Source organism: Sander lucioperca, chromosome 16 (genome assembly GCF_008315115.2).
Source record: "Sander lucioperca isolate FBNREF2018 chromosome 16, SLUC_FBN_1.2, whole genome shotgun sequence".
Taxonomy (NCBI): Eukaryota; Metazoa; Chordata; class Actinopteri; order Perciformes; family Percidae; genus Sander; species Sander lucioperca.
In genome coordinates this window covers 1,219,765-1,241,621 of record NC_050188.1, presented here as the reverse complement: position 1 = coordinate 1,241,621, position 21,857 = coordinate 1,219,765, and the positions used below count along the sequence as shown (strand labels likewise).

At 40.9% G+C, this 21,857-nt stretch overlaps 3 protein-coding genes across 5 annotated transcripts; all 3 read left to right on the top strand.

Annotated features, from left to right (window-relative positions):
• The first annotated feature begins 3,586 nt into the window (after positions 1-3,586).
• LOC116047787 (abhydrolase domain containing 6, acylglycerol lipase) lies at positions 3,587-13,292 on the top strand. Its single transcript, XM_031296769.2, has 9 exons — positions 3,587-3,715; positions 5,240-5,355; positions 6,796-6,955; positions 7,108-7,221; positions 8,332-8,464; positions 8,557-8,714; positions 8,953-9,007; positions 11,199-11,299; positions 12,683-13,292. The coding sequence occupies exons 2-9, from the start codon at positions 5,252-5,254 to the stop codon at positions 12,860-12,862; spliced, it is 1,005 nt and encodes a 334-aa protein (XP_031152629.1). The 5' UTR covers positions 3,587-3,715; positions 5,240-5,251; the 3' UTR covers positions 12,863-13,292.
• Positions 13,293-13,872: 580 nt separating this feature from the next.
• On the top strand, positions 13,873-20,555 carry rpp14 (ribonuclease P/MRP 14 subunit). 3 transcript variants are annotated; one of them, XM_031296773.2, is made up of 6 exons: positions 13,873-13,978; positions 15,108-15,253; positions 17,283-17,367; positions 17,725-17,801; positions 17,913-17,991; positions 20,306-20,555. In XM_031296773.2, the coding sequence occupies exons 2-6, from the start codon at positions 15,162-15,164 to the stop codon at positions 20,360-20,362; spliced, it is 390 nt and encodes a 129-aa protein (XP_031152633.1). In that variant the 5' UTR covers positions 13,873-13,978; positions 15,108-15,161; the 3' UTR covers positions 20,363-20,555. The 3 variants fall into 3 exon arrangements, with proteins under 3 accessions (XP_031152633.1, XP_035848982.1, XP_031152634.1); XM_035993089.1 differs by having other exon boundaries at positions 13,904-13,979; positions 15,092-15,253; XM_031296774.2 differs by lacking the exon at positions 13,873-13,978 and adding an exon at positions 14,090-14,190.
• On the top strand, positions 20,306-21,206 carry LOC118492913 (hydroxyacyl-thioester dehydratase type 2, mitochondrial-like). The gene is made up of 2 exons (XM_035993088.1): positions 20,306-20,870; positions 20,902-21,206. Exon 1 carries the CDS (start codon positions 20,369-20,371, stop codon positions 20,852-20,854), a length of 486 nt encoding a protein of 161 aa, XP_035848981.1. The 5' UTR covers positions 20,306-20,368; the 3' UTR covers positions 20,855-20,870; positions 20,902-21,206.
• Positions 21,207-21,857: the final 651 nt, after the last annotated feature.

The window sequence follows — 21,857 nt, the reverse complement described above, 5'->3', positions numbered from 1 at the left end:
TTGTTGCACATGCGCATGATATACGTCACGACCAAACGTTAGCGATTGGTTATGGCAGATCCAGAGTGGCTCTGGGCAGATCCAATAGTTTTAAACTTCAACAGAGTACCCGCCTTCAAGGAAGTTAACACATGTCAATGGAGAGAGGCCAGACTCTCTGTACAAATGAAATGTACCAGAGTCTGGTAGGACCAGGCTACATTGAAAGGGCACGCTGCAAAAATGTTCTTTGCTGTAATTGAACCTTTAAAATAAACATATTTTCAATAGAAATCAACTCATGTTTAAAAACTTAAGTCAATATGCAGGAAATTGTAATGAATTGAATCTGTTCATATATGTGTTTCACTTTTATTTCAGACAGAAATCATCTATTGTTTGACTTTAACCTTAGAGAACTGGACAGGCAGAAGACTAGAAAAGGCATATAACTAATTAGTAATTAATCATACTCTGCTGGATTCTTTTTTTAGTGTTTTCACTAGAGTAGATTTCGACCATCTGCCTTGTAATTATTCAAATAGAAAGTATGGATTTTGCTTTTATTATGCCATTTTCTCTTTCTGTTTGATGTGTTATTTTAGTCAAACTACAGATCTATTTTCATTAACATGGATCTCTGCTGCTGCTAAACGCTATAATGTGTTTAATAAGTTTTTTTTTTATTTTGCTACTAAGTTTTCTGGCTGCAAATTTAGTATTTTACAAAGTGCTAAAATCCCTAAAAAGAAGTCAGGCAAAAATGTGCGCAAGACAAAAGCTAATTAGCTTTACTTTTGTTCCATGAAATACAATTTGGAAATACAAGCAGCTAGCACAACATCAGCGAATATGCTAGTTTTTTTTATCCTTCGATCACTTTTTATATTGGTTGCTGTTAGCAACGCTAATTGTTTAGAAACAAGGACAATATTTAAGCTAGCAAGTAGTTTGATGCGCTCAGCTAAATATGTAGCATATAGACAAGACTACTGTTCAATACAATGTAATCTGTGAAAGACAAGATGATATGTTTTCGTCAGTTTAAAATCTTCACAAGTCAGAGAAAGTAAAGAGTAAATAGATTCTCTGCTGATCATGTTTTGACTGCTTATTTGTTTGGAATTAAAGTCACTTCTGTTTGAACTCCACTTGTCTGTCATCTTTTTGGACACAGATTTCATCTGTAGCCTAAATATATCTTCACTAATTCACATTGAAAGTTCATCACATCATCGACATATACTTTGACTTTACAGTGAGTGGGCTTTGCCAGTGTATGTTTAGTCAAACAGTATCCGCCAAACTATCTTCACCAGTTAAGATGACAATAGTTTTTGTCATACATGATGACATGTGTAGCAATTATATTGTATTTTATTTTAAAGTATTATACTCTTTTATAAACAAGTTGAATGTATAATTTAAAATGAATATTAAAAACCCCTTTGGTGAACTATTAAGCCGTTATAACCCCCCGCCACTCCCATTTAACATTAAAAAGCAATAATAAAAAATATTCGGTTACACTTTACTTGAAGGTATCTACATAAGAGTGACATGAAACTGTCATGAACGTGTCATAAACATTATAAACAAGTCATAACGTTTATGACATAACGCTTCTTTTAGCAAGTGTCATTTGGTTTTTGGCATGACAAGTTATGGTTAGGGTTAGAGTTAGAGTTAGGGTTAGGGTTCATGACAGTGTCATGACACTCTTATGTAGATTCAAGTAAAGTGTTACCAGATATTCAATAACCTGCACACCTAACAGCACAAATGTGGATATGCTTTAATTGTGTAAAGAACTAACTCACCATATGAAGCCATATCATTAGAAAAAGAACACAAAAGAAAATATTTTTTCATTTTTTTCATTCATTTAAGTTCAGACAAATTCAATGTACTGAGGTTACTAAATACCTTGAAACTGTTAGTTGTGAAGTTCTAAAGCCGGCCAAAGATTTAGATCCTAAAATCATTACTTAAATGTAAAATCTGGAGTTTCAGATCATGTTTCAACTGAATCCATCAAGCTGGAGCAAAACTTTTCACAGAAGCAGAGCTCTGATTTAAAGTTTTAGAGTAAGGAGAGAGTGTGTGTGCGTGTGTGTGTGTGTGTGCGTGTGTGTGTGTGTGTGTGTGTGTGTGTGTGTGTGTGTGTGTGTGTGTGTGTGTGTGTGTGTGTGTGTGCTGACCTACTCCCAGCAGAAATGTTAAGTATTCCTGTGGTTTCTCGGCCAGCGTTCCTGTGCAGTTGCGTCACCCAGCTGACTGGCTGACAGCCGCTTCCTGAAGCATGAAAAAACCCAGAAAAGGATATTTTTAGTCCCAGACTGAGACAAATGTATTTGGTTGCAGAGTTTTATTGTCTTTAATAGCACCCAGTGTGATCAGGGTGTGTGTGTGTGTGTGTGTGTGGGGGGGTCTTATTCAGCACTTCCTCTAATGCTATACGCAGATTATCCAAACAGACAAACACTAAGGATCATTACTTAATCATATATATTATCAAACATGTTTTATATCATGTATATGTTATATAAATGTAAACACCATTTATATATGCTAGACTTGCTGGCTCTGCTGCTATTATTCCCATTGCATCACTGTTGCTTTTGCCTTGTATAGTTTTTTTTTTTTTTTTTTTTACTTCTATTCTATTTCAGTTATATATACTGTATATGTTATCATATATTGTTTAATTGATCTATTTATTTATTTATGAATTTCTGGTGCTGCAACAACAGAATGTCTCCCCTGGGCATCAATTAAGGTTTATGTTAACGCTTTGATATTGTTTGTATTGTTCATCTATTTGTAATTGAGACATACAGATGTTGCCAGTGGTGGAGGAGGTACTCAGATCTTTTACGTAAGTAAAAATAGCAATACCACACTGTAGAAATAGTGTTGTACTAAAAGTTCTGTATTCAAAATTTTACTTAAGTAAAAGTACAAATGTATCAGCATCAAAATAGCACCAAAGTAATGCTGCTGTACTCATAATGCAGAATGGCACATTTTACAATTATATACTGTATATACAGTATATATATATAATTGCATTATAATTGTTGATCCATTAATGGCATTACTTCAATGTTGTGGCTGTACACTGTCGGGTAACACATCATAATTCATTAGTTGATTGTTGTTGAATATTACTTTGTATTATTATTATTATTATATACTATTGTATTAATCTGAATCTGTAAAAAAGTAACTCAAATAAATGGAGTGCAGTAAAATTTGCTCTTTAATTTAGTGAAGTAGAAGAACAAAGTAGCATAAAGTGGAAATACTCAACTAAAGTGGTAGTACCTCAAAACTGTACTTAATACTGTATTTAAGAACAGAGTAAATGTAGGTTATTTTGTTACTTTTCACAACTGGATGTCGCCACCTAAAATGTGTATGTAAAATGTGTAGCTGTCTGGATACCACAAAACAGACGTGAGATGGTGGCGCCCTCATGTGGAGGTTGACACACACACACACACACACACACACACACACACACACACACACACACACACACACACACACACACACACACACACACACACACACACACACACACGACTTTGTGATATTTCCGACAGTTCCTGAACGCAGCACGGTCGTCTGATCGTCGTGCAGATGAAAGGTTGTTGTGTAATTTGGGTGAAAGAGGAGGAGGCGGTTGAATGGAGGACGGCTCGCAGTGACAGTTTGCAGAGGACTCGAACAGGTACAGTGCTACTTATGTGCAGGCAGTTATAAACATGCTATAATGAAAATTAATATATCTTCACTTCGGCGGCTGAGTTGTGGAATTCAGTCAATGTGTTTATATCTAGGCTAACCTACAGTACAGTGGCCATGTTGTGGTCATGTTTGAGATGTGATGTCTTCAAAAGGGCACTTAAAGTCATAGCAATGGGGTAACGGTAGCTAGCCCACATATATGTCTGAAATGTAATATTGTTATCTGCTGGTTCTCAAAGCTTATGTGAGGCTTCTCTCTACCGTTGAACTTTCAGTAGGCTATAACATGTAAAATGTCTGATAGAACTAACAGGGAACCAGCGGTGATCTGGTTAAAGGGAAGTACCGTTTTCCGCAACTTTACTCTTATACACAACGTTATACTGACTCTCTTTGTTATTGATCTTTACCTTTTCTTCTACATCTTCTTCTTTTGCAAAACAATAGTAACTCAATGTCCACTTACTTTCTGGAGCTTTCAACCGTGTGTCACCGTTGTCAGACATCTGTGTCTGTGTTAGTGTACATTAAAGGATCAAAGGTCAGCGTTAACAATTTGGCAAAACATTCTCACCTTATAGTGTACATGTTCACATATTTACATTATTATCATATTATTGATTTGTGCAGCAAATGTAGGCTACACATTGACAAACTGACCATCACAACATTTATTTACAGAAAACAAATAACTTAAAAGTAATATATAATACCAAAAATGAAAAACAAATCATGAAGATAGTCATTTTACATGTTTTATTACATTATTTTACCAAAACTTCATTTTATGCCTGCAATATTTCTGAAAACAAACTACACACGCCTACTGTGTAAAGCAGAGTTCTATTTTTGTGGAAAAACTGTGAATCATTTGGATTGCAGCTGAAGGTTAGCCTACTTAAAGGGGTAGTCCAGTGATTTAGTATTGCACTGGGAAAGACATAAATCACTAACAGGTGAGATAGCTAGTATGGGTCAAACTCCAAAACTGGATCCTACTTTTTCCCCATAATGCCCATTCAGAGCAGCTTTGCATGAGACCCTCCCTGCCTGGTAAACGCTCCACACCTAGCAGTTAAGAAATATATTGTAGTCCTACAGCCAGTGGGGGTGCATGGCAAATATTACAGAGGAAGCCAGTGAGCTTGGTATGGAAATCATATTGCGATAAAACAGAGAGCTCAACACACAGGGTGAAAAGAGGAGCTGCAGCAATGTGCAGTACAACAAAAATATGGTGTTTGTTGAAAATTAAACCATGTAAACCTATTCTGATATAACCTCTAAATACAATTATGAACCTGAAAATGAGCATAATATGAGCACTTTAAATGAAACGTTGTCGATGTAGACTATCAACAATATTACCGCAATCGGCAAGAAACAATGCCGTTCGCTCTAAAAAATGATGAAGATTCAATCTGACAAACACTGGACAAGCATCCACAATTCAGAAACTAATCTGACAGCAAATGATAATGTCTGCTTGTGTGTTTTACTTTCAAAGGCGTGTGCAGCGATGGAGCTGATAATGCTATCAGGAGGTATACTGGCTCTCCCTGTCCTTGCCTTCTTCACCTCCTTCCTGTTCTGGCCTGGAGTCCTCCTTAAGGCCTACAACTGGTACACAAACACACTCGTACAGACCCGTTAGACTGCTAATTGGTTACTGGTTTACTGGTATTTAAAAAAATAAAATAAAGTGAGAGACTTTATCCCAGTACGTCCGTTGAGCCAGACTACACAATAGCTGATTTTTTTAATATATTTTTTTAAATTTACTAATAATTTCCCCATTGACAAAACATTTTCAAACATACATTTCATTAACTTACAACACACACACACACACACACATACACACACACAGGTTTGTGTCACTATCTTTGTGGGGACCCGTCATTGACATAATGCATTCCCTAGCCCCTTACCCTAACCTCAACCATCACAACTAAATGCCTAACCTTAACCCTTACCCTCACCCTAACCATAACCTAATTCTAACCCTAATCCTAAAACCAAGTCTTAACCCTCAAACAGCCCTTTAAACTTGTGGGGTCCAGCATTTTGGCCCCACAAAGCAGTTGGGACCCCACAAGTATACTGGACTCCCGGTTTTTGGACCCCACAAATATAGTTAAACAAGCCCACACACACACACACACACACACACACACACACACACACACACACACACACAGTGCTGAGTCACAGTGATGTAATAGTGGTTTTATCAGCAGCTTTGTGACGTGAATAAAATGTTGTGAGGAAACACTGAAACATGACATGCTACGTGAACACTATAAAAGAGACACATCACACTTCATGGACAGACTATATGCAGCATCACCATCACTTTAAACGTATACTTAACTTTCTTAACTTACTTCAAATAGCAGCATGTTAACATTGTCATTGTGAGCATGTTAGCATACTGATGTTAGCGTTAAGCTCAAAGCGTCGCTGTGCCTATGTACAGCCACACAGAGCTGCAAGTATGGCTGTTGTCTTGTTAAGCCAATATTTGGTTTTGCGTGGACACTGTGACAACACATATCCTGTACTTAATATAGAGGCACTGACTGCTTGTCTAGTTTTTTTGAATTTTATCAGTGAAGAAGGAGGCAAATTGATTGCAGACCTTGGTGGATAAAAGTTCCGATGCTACTGATACTGGAGTGTTTGTCAACCTGCCGACAGTAGCAAACAAGGCACGTGCATTGTTATTGTTTGTGGTGATAATGTCAGAGAAGAAGGATTGCCTTGCATTTCTCAGCTCCAAATTATAAATGCAAAGTCTCTCTTTATAGATGTCATAGTGGACTTACCAGAGACAGCTTTCACCTTTAGTAGGAGCAATGGTATCAATTACATTTGTAATTTTAGAATTAAGTTAAGATAGACTTTATTAATATCTCACACTGGGGAAATTCCTGTGCTATAGCAGCTCAAAAGAAAAAAAATTACACACATCAGAATAACACAAATACATATTAAATAGACATAGGACAAAAAATATACAGAAAGTATTATAAAAAGTGATCCTGCTGTAATCCTGCTCAGGTACTGGCGCCGCAGGCTGGGGCTGGTGGTCCGCTACTCTCACAGTGCAAGCTACCGCTTCTGTTATTGCAGCCGCGGGACGCCAGGGGGCGCCACGCCATCACTGCTGCTGCTGCACGGCTTCTCCGCCACCAAGGACATGTGGCTGCCCATCGTCAAGGTAACATACACACATGCTGTACACACATACACACACACGCACTTAGAAATGTGAACGAGTGTGCACTGAATATCATCCGCAAAGACACTTCTTACTGTAAGAAGTAGTATGGAGCACATTTTGATCCTGGGTGTGTTTGTTTTCTGCTCCAGCATCTCCCCAGAGACCAGCATGTAGTGTGTGTGGACATGCCGGGACACGAGGGGACGAGTCGCACCAGCACCGAGGACTACAGCATTCAGGGCCAGGTCCGCCGTATCCACCAGGTGTGTGTGTGTGTGTGTGTGTGTGTGTGTGTGTGTGTGTGTGTGTGTGTGTGTGTGTGTGTGTGTGTGTGTGTGTGTGTGTGTGTGTGTGTGTGTGTGTGTGTCTTTCATTGGATCATCCAATGGCATTGGGCATTGTCAGAATGATAGCACTCTAGTCCAATGGCAGGGGCATGCGATCATATTTAGTAGTATTGTACAGACTGATCTCACTAAGTGGCGTATGTATGACACGCCAATTCGTATGCCATTTTTGCATGTTATCAAGACGCATAGTCGTTTTTTAGCGTGTTTATCAACACTCCATTGACCTACATTACGTGTGAATTATCGCCGTAGCGAGTAGTATGAAAGGACGGAGGTTGGTTGGGGTGGTGGATGGGTAAAACACAGGACTTTCACCCAGGAGAGTCGGGATCGCATCCCGCGTGTGGTGTTTATCAACCGTTTATTTATTTTTTTTTTTAATAAAGCCTTCCCCAATGTTCTTTCCCTAAACCCAACCTTTTTTTTTTCTTTCTTTTTTTTTTACACGCTTGTGACATTCTCGCGATAGCAAGGCACGTGGTGACGCCACGTGGTGTGTATGTTTACATCCGCTGTATACAGCGTAGGCATACACGTGGATAGGTCAAAATGTGTACAGATAACAAGCCATTAGGCTTTAGGAAAGTGGCGTGTATGTTTACGCAAAGTCATGATGCCATGTTGTATTGTGATATTTTCAATGACAGTACTGTATCGATAAACGGACACCGAGTTTCAATCTTTTATTTTAGCAATTGCACATGAAAATCTATCGTTTTGTTACTAGATTAATAAAATCAAATGCTTTTTCAGTCCACTAGATGGTGCAGTTGAAGTGAGATGAACAACAAATTGCAGTATATTGCCGAATATTGTAATGTGTTGAAAATCACAATAATAACTGTGACATAAGTATGGTGATAATATCGCATCGTGACAAAAGTACCGTGATAATATCGTATGGTGGGGGTCTCTGGTAATGCCCACCCCTACTGCCAATTACAACCCCTTTAGACACGCTCCTGCACAGAAAGCGCTGAGCGGATGGGTAACACGTCTCTCTCTTTGCGTCTCTGTGTGCAGTTTGTGCAGAGTATCGGTCTGGACAAAAGACCCTTCCACCTGGTTGGGACATCGATGGGTGGGAACGTGGCTGGAGTGTACGCTGCCCATTACCCTGCTTCTCTGTCCAGTGTCACCTTGGTGTGTCCGGCAGGTAAGCTCAGCAGACTTCTAAACCAGTGTTCCAACCTCAGACTGTTTGACGAAGCAGAATGACAGCTACTCTCCTCCTCTCTGTCCTCCCAGGTCTGGTTTATCCCACAGAATCTGAGTTCATCACTCGTCTGAAGAAGATGGAGGAATCTGAGCAGGAGGAGTCGATCCCTCTGATCCCCTCCACTATCCCAGAGCTGGAGGACATGTTGAAACTCTGCTGCTACAACCCCCCCAACCTCCCCCGACAGGTACACAGCTGTGCTACCTGCTGTGAAGTCAGACACTGTTAAGGTCTTCACACAGCAACAGTATAAATATATCAGTGCAACCACTGTTAGTATGCACTCTAGTTTTGTTGCTGCTATTTCTGCTGCCGCTGCAGTATGTAGGGAATACCCATTGACGTGTGTGTGTGTGTGTGTGTGTGTGTGTGTGTGTGTGTGTGTGTGTGTGTGTGTGTGTGTGTGTGTGTGTGTGTGTTGCCAGGCCCTGCGGGGTCTCCTTGACAACAGGACTCCCAACAATGGTTTCTACAAAGAAGGTCAGTCTGCTCATATACATCACCAATAGTTTTTCTCCCTCCACTGCTCCTCCCAGATTGTAGAGCCACCGTCCTGTGGTGTGCTAAACTCTTTCAATTAATAATCCATACATTATCAGATAGTAGGTGGGCACTTTGTTTAGCTCCTTGAAGCCTCCCTGTTTTCTTATGCGTCGTTTACACTTTTCTAGTCTTAACGACCACTGAAAGCGCTTTACACAGGCGCCATTAACACACACATTCATACACTGGTGTCCAAGGTTGCCATACAGATTAACACTCACGTACATTCACACACCGATGGTGCAGCATCGGGAGCAATTTGACCGCTCTACATCTTCAGCTGCAACCCCTCCATTCCTGCTGAGAAGCACAGGTGTTTGGGACAACGTGTGTTTTATAAAACATAAAGCCCAGTTCAGAACAAAGATTCACGACGAGACGAGTTGAAACTCGCAACTACTTGCAACGCGCCGCTCTGCAACATTCTAAAACGCTTTAGTCTCGTCGCAAATCTGGGCTTAACGCCGCCTACACATGATCCGCGGGCAAAACCGCGAGGTAGGGCGCAGAGCAAAGAGGCAAAGCGCAGCGCAGGGACGTTCTGGAATTGGTTGCGCCCATGGTTGCGCCTTGAAAGGTCAGCGGCGCACGGCGGCAATTCCAAGCATGCCAAGGGTAGCGCTGCACCTAGTCGGGCGACACCGCTCTCCACATAGGAAAACAATGGAGCGGCCAGCGCAGATCATGTGTAGGCAGCTTAACACACACGTTTAAATGTAAACATCAGTGTATTTTGGATCTAGATTAGAATCTCCAGTTGTGTCCTCTGATGCAGTTTAAACTCTTCTGAAATGAAAAAGTATTAGCAGGTCACAGAGCACTGAGGTTAAAGGGGTCCTTGGAATTCCGGTCCTTACTGTAAGCCGCCTACACATGATCAGAGGTAAAACTGATGTAGGGCGCAGAGCAAGTATACGTCATCATTCCTTACGGCTACCGCCTTTCATGCGTTTGTGCCTTAAAAAGGTCAGCAGCAATGGGGTGAAAGTTGAAATAATTTCAACTTTGAGCACAGCGCTCGTGGGGAATTTCATGCCGTCAACACGCCACGCCTCCGAAATGTCTGCCCCGCTCTCCCCATAGGGAAACAATGGCACAGCCAGCGCAGAGCCATTTTACCACAAGACCATGTGTAGGCCGCTTCAGACTTTCAATACTGTCATCTTGAAGTCTCTTACAGACAGGGTCCGGTTCAGGATGAGTTCAGGAATTCACTCAAAGTCATCAAGTTATTCAGAAATAAACTAATTTTCTCCATGTTTACCTGTGGTCTTGATAAACTCAGTGAAGTGTACATTTCCCACAGCACTAATATAGCACTAGTCTGCAACAGTACAGGTAATTCCACCTGTTTTTATTCAAGAGATCTTTTTTTAAAGCAGCCATATTATGCTCATTTTCAGGTTCATAATTGTATTTTAAGGTTGTACCAGAATAGGTTTACATGGTTTAATTTTCAAAAAGCACCATATTTTTGTTGTACTGCAGTGGTCTCTCTCACTGCTGCAGCTCCTCTTTTCAGCTGGTCTCTGTTTTAGCTACAGAGTGAGACCTCTTTTCTTCTTCTTCTTCTGTACTATCTTTGATTGCACATGTGCAGTAGCTGTCAGTTAGCTAGCTCCATAGACAGTAAAAGAAAGGCTGTTTCTACAACTTCGGTCAGTTACAAGGCAGGATTAGCTGAGAGACTTCTAAATGAGGGCACACATGTAAGTAGTTCTTTTGTAGATTATGGTGAACTTGTGTGTGTTGTAGCAGTGCTTTGCTATTGAGAACGAGGTAGCATGCTAGCATTAGCATGCTAACGCTAACGCTACGAGCTAATGGTTGCGGTTAGCCTGCTCGTTTCGGCTTGTGACGTCACAAGCCGTGCCGATTTTGAACAGCTCACCCAGAGACTGAAGGCAGGACACATTCAGAAACTGTATCTCACTCTAAACACCATGGATGGATTTTTTTCAAAGTTTGTATGTGTGTGGAAGCACCAGAGACACAACAGAACACCCCAAATCCCAGAAAAAGTGATTTTTTTCATAATATGGGCACTTTAAAAAGTGTGTGTGTGTGTGTGTGTGTGTGTGTGTGTGTGTGTGTGTGTGTGTGTGTGTGTGTATGTGTGTGTGTTCAGTGTTCATGGAGATTGTCGGGGAGAAGTCTCGCCACTCGCTGCAGGAAAACTTGCATCTGATCACATCACCAGTGCAGGTCATCTGGGGGAAGGAGGACCAGGTATACATTAATCACAGTTATTTAAAAATGTGATATGTTCAAGGAAAAAGGCAAAATAAATGTTCCTAAAATTAGATTTATTGAGTATGTTAACATGCTGATGTTTAGCAGGTATAATGTTTACCGTGTTCAGCATCTTAGTTTAGCGTGTTAGCATCCTAACACCTGTTAATAAGCACAAAACACAAAGTACAGCTGAGGCAGGTTATTTGGTCATATGTCAAAGTATTTGACTTTCTTTTTCTTTACCTGATTATGGCTCTAAATGGATAATAAGGAGTTATTGCAGTTCATCCTGGGGGGGGGGGGGTCATCAATGTCTGCACCAAATTTCATGGTAATCCATACGTTTTACCAATCAGTTGTTGAGATATTTCACTCACAACCATAGATGTGAACCTGCTGGTGGCACTAAATGAAAAGTAATCAGGATTTATCTTCTGAGGGAACAAACTAGGGCTGCACGATATGAGGAAAAGCTGCGATGTGCGATAACATTGTTTAATATTGCGACGACGATATGACTTGCAATAAATATTCAAATGTGAATGTTAGCTATACTGTTCCCATGTCTTAGTGCTTTAATAGGTTCTTTGCGAACCTAAACATTGAATAGCCTATTCCCACTGAATAAAGAAATCAAATAGATAATTTTTGACATGCTTTTTTTTGAACAAATTACACATAAATGAGGCATTATAACTATAAGAAATTAACGTTCGATGAAAATCTTTTAAACTGACCTTTGTTGATCTGAAATGAAGACAGATTCAGCAACTGCATGGCCTATTTCTCGCTTAAAATGTTTTCAGAAACACGTTTCGGTGAACTATTTTAGTTCAATATGAGATCGTATTCTGAACGAGATGCCATGACAGTCTGGCTGTGAATTTCCGGAGAAAAAAGAACCACGTGACGCGTTCGTCCAATCAGCTGCCGGTTTTCATTTTCTGGGAAATAATCAGACTGTTAATGGAAACAATACAGAGCAGCGCCGCCTGCTGCTATGGAGACGTATTAAGCTTCGCGTCATCTCAGTGTGTAAACTGTTTTCCCTTATTCATTGTGTCAGGCTGTCTGTTGCGATGTGTTCATCGCGCTAGTTCATATCGCGATGACGATGAAAAGTCGATGTATCGTTCAGCCCTAGAACAAACATCTCTATGCAACATTTATTTGTTGAAAACGTTCAGTCTGGACCAACGTGGTGGACCAACCGACCGACCAACTGACCAACATATTTCATATCTATGCAGCCGTCCTGCTAGCGTAGCGTATAGAAAATGAATATAACCGATCCACAGCCATGTCTGCCTAGAACCAAAGGTGTTACCAAAATCCACAAACATGCCAAGCTGCTAATAAAGCTGTCTCCTCTCTCAGGTGGTGGACGTGTCGGGGGCGGCAGTGCTGCAGGCAGCGCTGCCAAACTGCCAGGTGGCGCTGTTGGACAACTGCGGTCACTCTGTGGCTTTGGAGAGGCCCAGGAAAGCCGCCAAGCTCATCATTGACTTCCTGTCTGCGCAGGAAGTCAGTGACGAGAGCGCTAAGAAACTCTCCTGAAGAAAAGTTTTGAACCGTATGACCTCGTTTGTAAACGATGAGGGAACTGAAGTTGATTGCGGCGACGATCGAAGAGTTGTCTACGACAGCGTTTACATCCATGAAAAATTCAATAACAAAACAAAAAGTGGCACAGTCAAATATTCCTGAAGTCTTTGTTTTAGATGTCAATGTTGAATGACTACATTCCACGTTGGGATTTTGCACACAAAAACTGTATTTTAGTCTCGTTTCATGTGAATGGCAAGTGTTTGATTTTGTGTGAAGTCTCCTGCTGTGAACTGACTGCATATTTACCCTCACAGAAGCACATTCAGAATAGAAAATGTACTGTAGGTGAATAACGTTTGATAAATGAGGTGATTTAATAATGTCAGCACATGTACAAGGAGTATCTCAGGACTACAGAAATAAATCTGAAGATAAAAAATTGTTGTATTGATTGATTGGAAACTTTTCTGCTCTGTTTAGTTTTTAATGGAGTAATACACCAACTTTGTTTTTGTATTGTTTTTAGTAATAGTAGGTGGGGAGGGGACACATTGGTAAAGCATTTCATCTGTATTGTTCTTTTAATGATAGAAATGGGCTTGGAAGTGTCTTAGAAAATAAAACGTGTCAAATTACCTGCCACAGTTTAGTGATAGATAGATAGATAGATAGATAGATACTTTATTCATCCCGAAGGAAATTTTAGAGGAGTTTGACTTCTGTTTATTGTCTTTAGGAAAATTATTTAGGAAAACAGATTATTTGTGTGACTTGATGTTGATATCATCAATACAAATGTTGCATGACAGAAACAAACTGGATCTACTGGTAGTTTAATTTTTTGTTTAATTTCTCTTGTATAGTTTCAGTTTTTATTTCTATTCTTTTTTTCTTTTTCTTTTAAAATACTTTTCTCAATCTATTTGTACTTATTACTGTCCTGGATGTCACTTTATTTTATCTTAACTCCGTTTGTCATTCCTGTACGTTCGATATTGTGACAGAGTGATCCATCTTACTATTGTGCACCTCTTTGACATATCTGGCAGCGATGACTGCGCATGCGTTGTTCTACAGGCATGCCTCATGACGCCTGTTTACAACACGCCGTTATGTCTGTAGTTGGTGAGTTGAATACTGGAAAGCTCTATTTTTTGGAATACATATATATATATTTATCTTTAACAACAACAAGCGGAAGTACATTTAGTGTTAGCTGTTTTAGCTTCAGTGTTGCAGCTACGAGCTAACTTAGCGTAGCTTAATTTAGCTACTGTTTGACCTGTTAGCTAGTCGCAGGTTGTGCAGCCATGTATTTGACATTTCCACGAGGAAAGGTTAGTCTGTCAGACGTGACCAGCCTGTAAGTGAAATGCGTAATATGTTAGATGTTCAACCGCTGACTGTAACCGCAAGTTATCAGATTTAGCCTTATGGTTAGCTAGCTAGTTATCTCTAGCTAAGTTTATTATTTGTGTGAGTGTCAAAACCTGACTGTATTTAAAGAGGTCTAAACAATGTTCGGCTATCATGTGTGCACGAATCAAATATTAATGCTTTTCAAAGAATATATTTCATCTCTTTGTTTTATACGTAAGCCAGAGGTGCTTTTAGTCATCTGTTTCGGTCATGTGACCTTCATATTAAAAAATACTGTAATAATAATAGTATAGCACCTTTTACAAACAAAGTTACAAAGTGATTTGCATTAAAAAAAAATGCGATCCAGAACTTAAGATATACACTACCGCTCAAAAGTTTGGGGTCACTTAGAAATTTCCATTATAGACAGAATACCAGCTGAGATCAGTTGCATTGTTTTAACCAGGGCAGCAGTTTTCAGCTGACATTATGTGCTTAGATATTTGCAAATGGGTTCTGTTCAATGTGCCTTTGGAACATTGGATGAATGGTTGCTGATAATGGGCAATGTAGATATTGCATTAAAGATCAGCCACTTCTGTCTACAACAGTCGAGAAGCCTTTTGCAATTATGTAAGCACATAATGTCATCTGAAAACTGCTGCCCTGAGACATCCGGTGCTCTGGTGAGTATTTCCATCAGCAGGACGGTGCATGTGGGATTGAGTTAAAAATAAAGAATGCATCAACCTCATAACAACCACCATCACGGTCTGAACCATGTAACACACACAGTCCTGCTTTAGGATACAAATACAGACCTGACAAACACACTTGTATGGTTTAATCGTGCTGCTGATGTCTGTTTAACCTTCAGTGGGTTTTTTTTCAGTCTGAAGTCAGCTAATCGGCCTGTTGGGAGTCTGAGTCACTGATTTTTAATAGAATGAGACGCGCCGACAAGGAGGACGAACCTGCAGTTTACCAACGGGTGGTGTTGAAGAACGCCTCGCCGTACCACTACTTGAAGGTCTGCCTGTAAGTCACTGTGCCGAGTTTTTTGGGAAAATACTGTGTTTATTAGGGATGTAACGATACACACAACTCACGATTCGATACGATACACGCTTTTAAGTTCACGATGCAATTTTCTCACGGTTTTTTAATAGAATGAGCTGCAAATAAAAGAGTGAAAAATATTCCTTTTATTCCTTTAAATCCCACATCAAAAAAACTAAATGAATAGAAATAAATCTCTTTAAATAAAGGAACTAAGAACACGTAGTGACGTCTGAAGTCAAACAAGTGAAATCAAAAGTAGATTACGCCCTAGGATGTTTAAACATTGCATCACGATTCATTGTTTATCTCAGCCGGTTGTATATAAATTCTTATAAAAAAAAAATTCATATTGATATTGTGGTTCTTATGTCTAAAAATATAATAATACTATATATATATATATATATATACACACACAGTGAGGAAAATAAGTATTTCAACACCCTGCTATTTTGCAAGTTCTCCCACTTAGAAATCATGGAGGGGTCTGAAATTGTCATCGTAGGTGCATGTCCACTGTGAGAGACATAATCTAAAAAAAAAATCTAGAAATCACAATGTATGATTTTTTAACTATTTATTTGTATGATACAGCTGCAAATAAGTATTTGAACACCTGAGAAAATCAATGTTAATATTTGGTACAGTAGCCTTTGTTTGCAATTACAGAGGTCAAACGTTTCCTGTAGTTTTTCACCAGGTTTGCACACACTGCAGGAGGGATTTTGGCCCACTCCTCCACACAGATCTTCTCTAGATCAGTCAGGTTTCTGGGCTGTCGCTGAGAAACACGGAGTTTGAGCTCCCTCCAAAGATTCTCTATTGGGTTTAGGTCTGGAGACTGGCTAGGCCACGCCAGAACCTTGATATGCTTCTTACAGAGCCACTCCTTGGTTATCCTGGCTGTGTGCTTCGGGTCATTGTCATGTTGGAAGACCCAGCCTCGACCCATCTTCAATGCTCTAACTGAGGGAAGGAGGTTGTTCCCCAAAATCTCGCAATACATGGCCCCGGTCATCCTCTCCTTAATACAGTGCAGTCGCCCTGTCCCATGTGCAGAAAAACACCCCCAAAGCATGATGCTACACCCCCATGCTTCACAGTAGGGATGGTACTCATCATTCTTCTTCCTCCAAACACGGTTAGTGGAATTATGACCAAAAAGTTCTATTTTGGTCTCATCTGACCACATGACTTTCTCCCATGACTCCTCTGGATCATCCACATGGTCATTGGCAAACTTAAGACGGGCCTTGACATGTGCTGGTTTAAGCAGGGGAACCTTCCGTGCCATGCATGATTTCAAACCATGACGTCTTAGTGTATTACCAACAGTAACCTTGGAAACGGTGGTCCCAGCTCTTTTCAGGTCATTGACCAGCTCCTCCCATGTAGTTCTGGGCTGATTTCTCACCTTTCTTAGGATCATTGAGACCCCACGAGGTGAGATCTTGCATGGAGCCCCAGTCCGAGGGAGACTGACAGTCATGTTTAGCTTCTTCCATTTTCTAATGATTGCTCCAACAGTGGACCTTTTTTCACCTTAGCTGCTTGGCAATTTCCCCGTAGCCCTTTCCAGCCTTGTGGAGGTGTACAATTTTGTCTCTAGTGTCTTTGGACAGCTCTTTGGTCTTGGCCATGTTAGTAGTTGGATTCTTACTGATTGTATGGGGTGGACAGGTGTCTTTATGCAGCTAATTATGTCTCTCACAGTAGACATGCACCTACGATGACAATTTCAGACCCCTCCATGATTTCTAAGTGGGAGAACTTGCAAAATAGCAGGGTGTTCAAATACCTATTTTCCTCACTGTATATATATATAATAATAATAATAATATAAATATACTGTACGTCTTATAATAATAAGACGTACAGTATATTTATCCATAACATTTATACCTAGTTCATACCAATCAATAGGGGCATCCCTAGTTTATACACATCTGTCAATCAATACAATACCTGTACATTGATCCCACATTATATTTCTGTGTGTGTTTAGTGTCCTGGAGGATGAGTCTACCAGACTGAGTGCAGTTGAACTGAAGCAGTTCATCGTCACGGGCCTGAATAGCCTGTACGGAGAGGTGAGGTCATCAACGCAGCCGGGTGTCGACGGTACGATTCCCACGGTGGGGTCTGCTCTGACGCCGTGAGGCCCCGTGAATGGAAGCCTCCAGAAAATGTCTATAGCCGATTCTGAAGTTAACATCAATTCAGTCTACTATTTTGATAATCGCTCGATTCGGTTAAGTAGTTATTTTCCAAGTTAAAAGCACCAATCTGACTTTTCACTATTTCCTAACATTTGAAAGGAAATTCCGCTTTATAAAAAAAAAAAAAAAAAAAATGTATCCGCAGATTCCTCAGTGGTGAAAATAATCAATTTTTAATGGTATGTTTTTTTTTTTTTTTTTTCATTTATTTATTTGAATGTGCTTCAGGTGGGAGCAGCGTTGACCTTTGACCTGTTGAAGTACGACGAAGACACCCTCACTGCTCTTCTGCGTGTTTGCAGCAGGTGAGTTCAGCAGCAGCACGATGGGAAGACATTTTCACTCCTCGTAGACTAGAGGGTTTTTTAGTGTGTGTGTGTGTGTGTGTGTGTTTTATGTGTTGTGTGTTTTTTCAGGGGTTTGGTGAAGCTGTGGAGCTCCCTGACTCTGCTGGGCTCCTACCAGAACCAGGCCTGTGCCTTCAGAGTTCTGCAGGTCAGCAGACTTCACTTCAGTGTCCAGAAATGATCTTTATAGACCTTTTTTCACGGCAGACATGTTGACATGTCATAGTGGGAAAAGCACAGGTGTATTCATAACCATTAATGATGGCTGCATTCCCCTCAGGAGAGGTCCTGGTATTGTTCATGCTGACTCACTGAAATAGCTTACTGGGACACTTGATGGAATGGAGCCATCGTTAAGGTTATCAATTTCAGCTGTGCTTTTCCTACTATGACAAGTCAAAATGTCTGCTGTGAAAAAGGTCCATAGGTATATGTAGCTATAGATAGCTATAGATTATTGTAGTAATCGAGTATTCTACTGATTATTCCATCGATTAATCAAGTAAGCGGATAAGAAATACTTTTGCTTTATTAGAGTAATAGTAAATATACAAAAGAGCGGCTTCCTTCTTTTAGAAAAAGCTACCTTTTTGTTGCTTAAATTGCATACAATAATATTATCTGGCGAAAAACCTATTTAGTGCATTTAAGTGCCGTATGAGATTCTTAAAATTAAAAAAAAAAAAAAATTCTGTAATGCTAAATCAACCTCAAACACAGGCATACATTTAAATAATAATACATAAGCATTGCCTTTAAGTTGTGCAACTTAACTTTCAGGACTACAAGTTTCAACCGAGCTACAGCTCAGCCATAACGTAAGCCTTTACTCTCTTCTTGAAAGGCTTTTGTAGGAGGCCAAACAGGTGACGTCAGCCGCTCATCTGAACATGATCAATGCAGCTGCCATCACTCCGACTCTGTTGTTTACTGAAACAGGGGGGAAATGGTAATAATTATTGGTATGTATTACCAGGCAGACGGAGCCAGTTGAAAGTCGGCAAAGCGTCCCTGTAAATGCTAGCGCTGATGTTACGTCGTGTCAGGTGCGCTTCGTGTGAACGGATGAGTAGACTGGATGTTTTTTTCTGCTGAGGTTCTGTAGCGTTGACAATGTGCTATTGTGTTAAGCTAATACAGAGTTTTTTTTTTTTTTTTTTGCAGCTTGAAATGATCCCAAACTTTTGACACTTTCTGTCGTTTTCCCCCGCCTGTCTCTTCTCCTAGCCCCGCGCTATTTTCTCTCTCTCTTCGTCCATTTTGCAATCTGTGCCGTCAGTCTTCGCGGCATGTGTCCTTAGCAGCATCACCCCGTTGCCCGTGCGACAGTAATAATCCTCCCCGCGGAAACTCAGCGGGCGGTACACCATTAGTTACATTGATTAAACAGAGCTTGGTGGTGATTTTAAGTAATCCAATTATTTGAGTTACTCGAGGAATCGTTTCAGCGGCCTAGGATTCACCTCTAGATTTATGACTTTTACTTAGAAATGCCCCCATCACGTTTTTTTTGCTGCCGATACCAATGCCGATTTGTTGATGAGCCATATCAGCCGATAAATAGCCGATACCGATCATTTTCTTGTTTTGTTTTAGCAGCTGGTATTGCTGTATTACAGTATATACCTAGGCAAATTCATTGTTGTTTGTTTCTTAAAGTGAAAACACACCGGGCGCGTAGCGCAGCCATTTTTCAACGAGACGCAAGCTAATATGTCAAGCCAGGCACGTAATCACATACAGGAAGACCACAGTGCAGCTGGATACTTTACAGAAATAAATCAACCCTCTCTGAAGCGAGTCACAGGTAAACCCGGGACCTCCGGGTACTGGCGCCTCATGACGTATTTTCATCTCAGTTCAACTCAATTGTATTTTATTTCAAGTGCAATATCACCATAAACATGGTCTCCAAACACTGTACAACAGGGAATTCAGTAAAAGTACACAAAAATACAAAAAAACATACATTAAAATCATTGCGGATATATAGGTACATAAAAGTGAAAAAAAAATGTGGTACAAGGTTAAAAACAAAAGATAGAGGAAGTCATAATGATGGTCCGTAATGTTTTGGAAAAAAGAAATGTTTTGATTTAAAAGGGGTGATAGAGCTGGCTTCTCTGACGTACAACGGAAGGTTTATTCCAGAGGTACGGTGCTCGATAAGAAAAGGCACGGTGGGCTGCCGATATCTTTTTGACCCTAGGAATTTCTAAAAGATTGGTACCCAGGGAGCGGAGTGGTCATGGCTCTTGCCACTGTAGTGAGGTTAAGACAGGAGTTCTGTGGTCCTATCTCCAGGCCCTTGTCAGTACCCTGGCTGCTGATCTGGTCTTAAACGTCTCCATGCGCGTTGGTAGCTCTCACGCCATCTACAGAGGCCCTCGCCACAGTGTCTTGCGCGAGTACACACAAAGCTTGAGACAATAAAGACAATCTTTCCCTTGTGTCAACTTCAGGTTTCACCGTTCCTGCTCGCGCTGACAGGAAACAGCCGAGAGCTGCAGCTGGACTGAAGGAGGATGAGAATCTTCAGGATGAGTTTGATGTGGAGCAGCATCTTTAACAAGCGGCGGCTGTGCCTCTGTCATCCCTCCTGCCGGCGGCTCCACGTCGGCCAGCGAGCCTCCCTCACCAAAGCCTTCTCCTCCCGCGACGTGGAGCTGTTCGCCGAGCTGACGGGCGACACCAACCCCCTCCACCTGGACCGGGCCTACGCCCGCACCACCTCCTTCGAGGCACCCATCGTCCACGGCGTCCTCATCAACGGCCTGATCTCGGCCGTGCTCGGCACCAGGATGCCCGGCCGCGGCTGCATCTTCCTGTACCAGGAGATCCGCTTCCCGGCGCCGCTCTACATCGGCGAGGAGGTGACGGCCGAAGCCGAGGTCCGCAAGATCAAGATGTCGTTCGCCTTCATCGCCGTGACGTGCTCCGTCCAGGACAAGGTGGTGATGGAGGGGGAGGTGATGGTGATGATGCCCGAGGAACAGCAGAAGAAGGAGTGAGAGAAGGAGGAGGGGATGAGGTCAGGAGGCCAGACGCCATAGCCCCCTGATGCGACAGTCGCAGCGATTTCAAAAATGGTCGCTGCAGCACCAATGTGTAGCTTGGCGTCTCCCAAGATGATTTGGTCGCAACGCTTTTTCTACATGATGGAATTTGCTCCATGTCGGCTTCACACTGTGATTTTTTTTTTTATGTTTATTGAACATGTAGTTAAAGGCTGGCGATAAGAAGTGCGTCGGGACAGAGCAGCTACCAGAGAGGATTTATTGTTTAGATGTTTGAATTTATCAAATCTGCTCTGTATTTACTTTAATATTTAGAAATATTGTTGAATAAAAACTTGAGAAAGTCTTTTTTTAATTACCATTTGTCTTTGAATTGATCAAATCCATTCTTGTCTTGTCTCTACTTTTGTCAAAAGTAGAGACAAAGATTTACCGCTGTAGGAAAAAAAATGTATTAACTAATAGTAATAGTTAGATCTTATCCTAGTATTGTCTTTTCTGCTCACTGATCAAGTCCCTGCTTTTCTGAAGGACATTTGCTGTGCTGAAAGGATTTTACTTTAATCCAAACGAATTTCTTAATGTATACTGATTTAATTAAGTGTCTGCCTTTTCTAGCTTAGTGTTGCGAGGGAGCATTTACTTTGATCTCTATGTGTGAGGCCTTTTGTTTGTGATGAGAGCCCAGGCTGGCTCGGAGAGAAAGACGCACCTTATCTAAAAACTAAATCAAAGCAAGTGATGCTTTGTGGAACAGAAGTGTATTGAGCTTATGCAAATCCACTCAGGCAAACTTGAGTTGAGTGTCTTCTCAGAGACTAATAGCTTAGCCCAGCCTACAGCTTTTTGTTTAGCCTGTTTCCTGTAAGTCAGTATATGCTTCTGGTCAGAGAGAGAATCCTACAGCTTGTTGTGAACTTCTGTCTCCACTATGCATTGAATGAAACATATCTGAACCAGCTACAGAATTAGACCTAAGAGAACTTTTTTCTTCCAC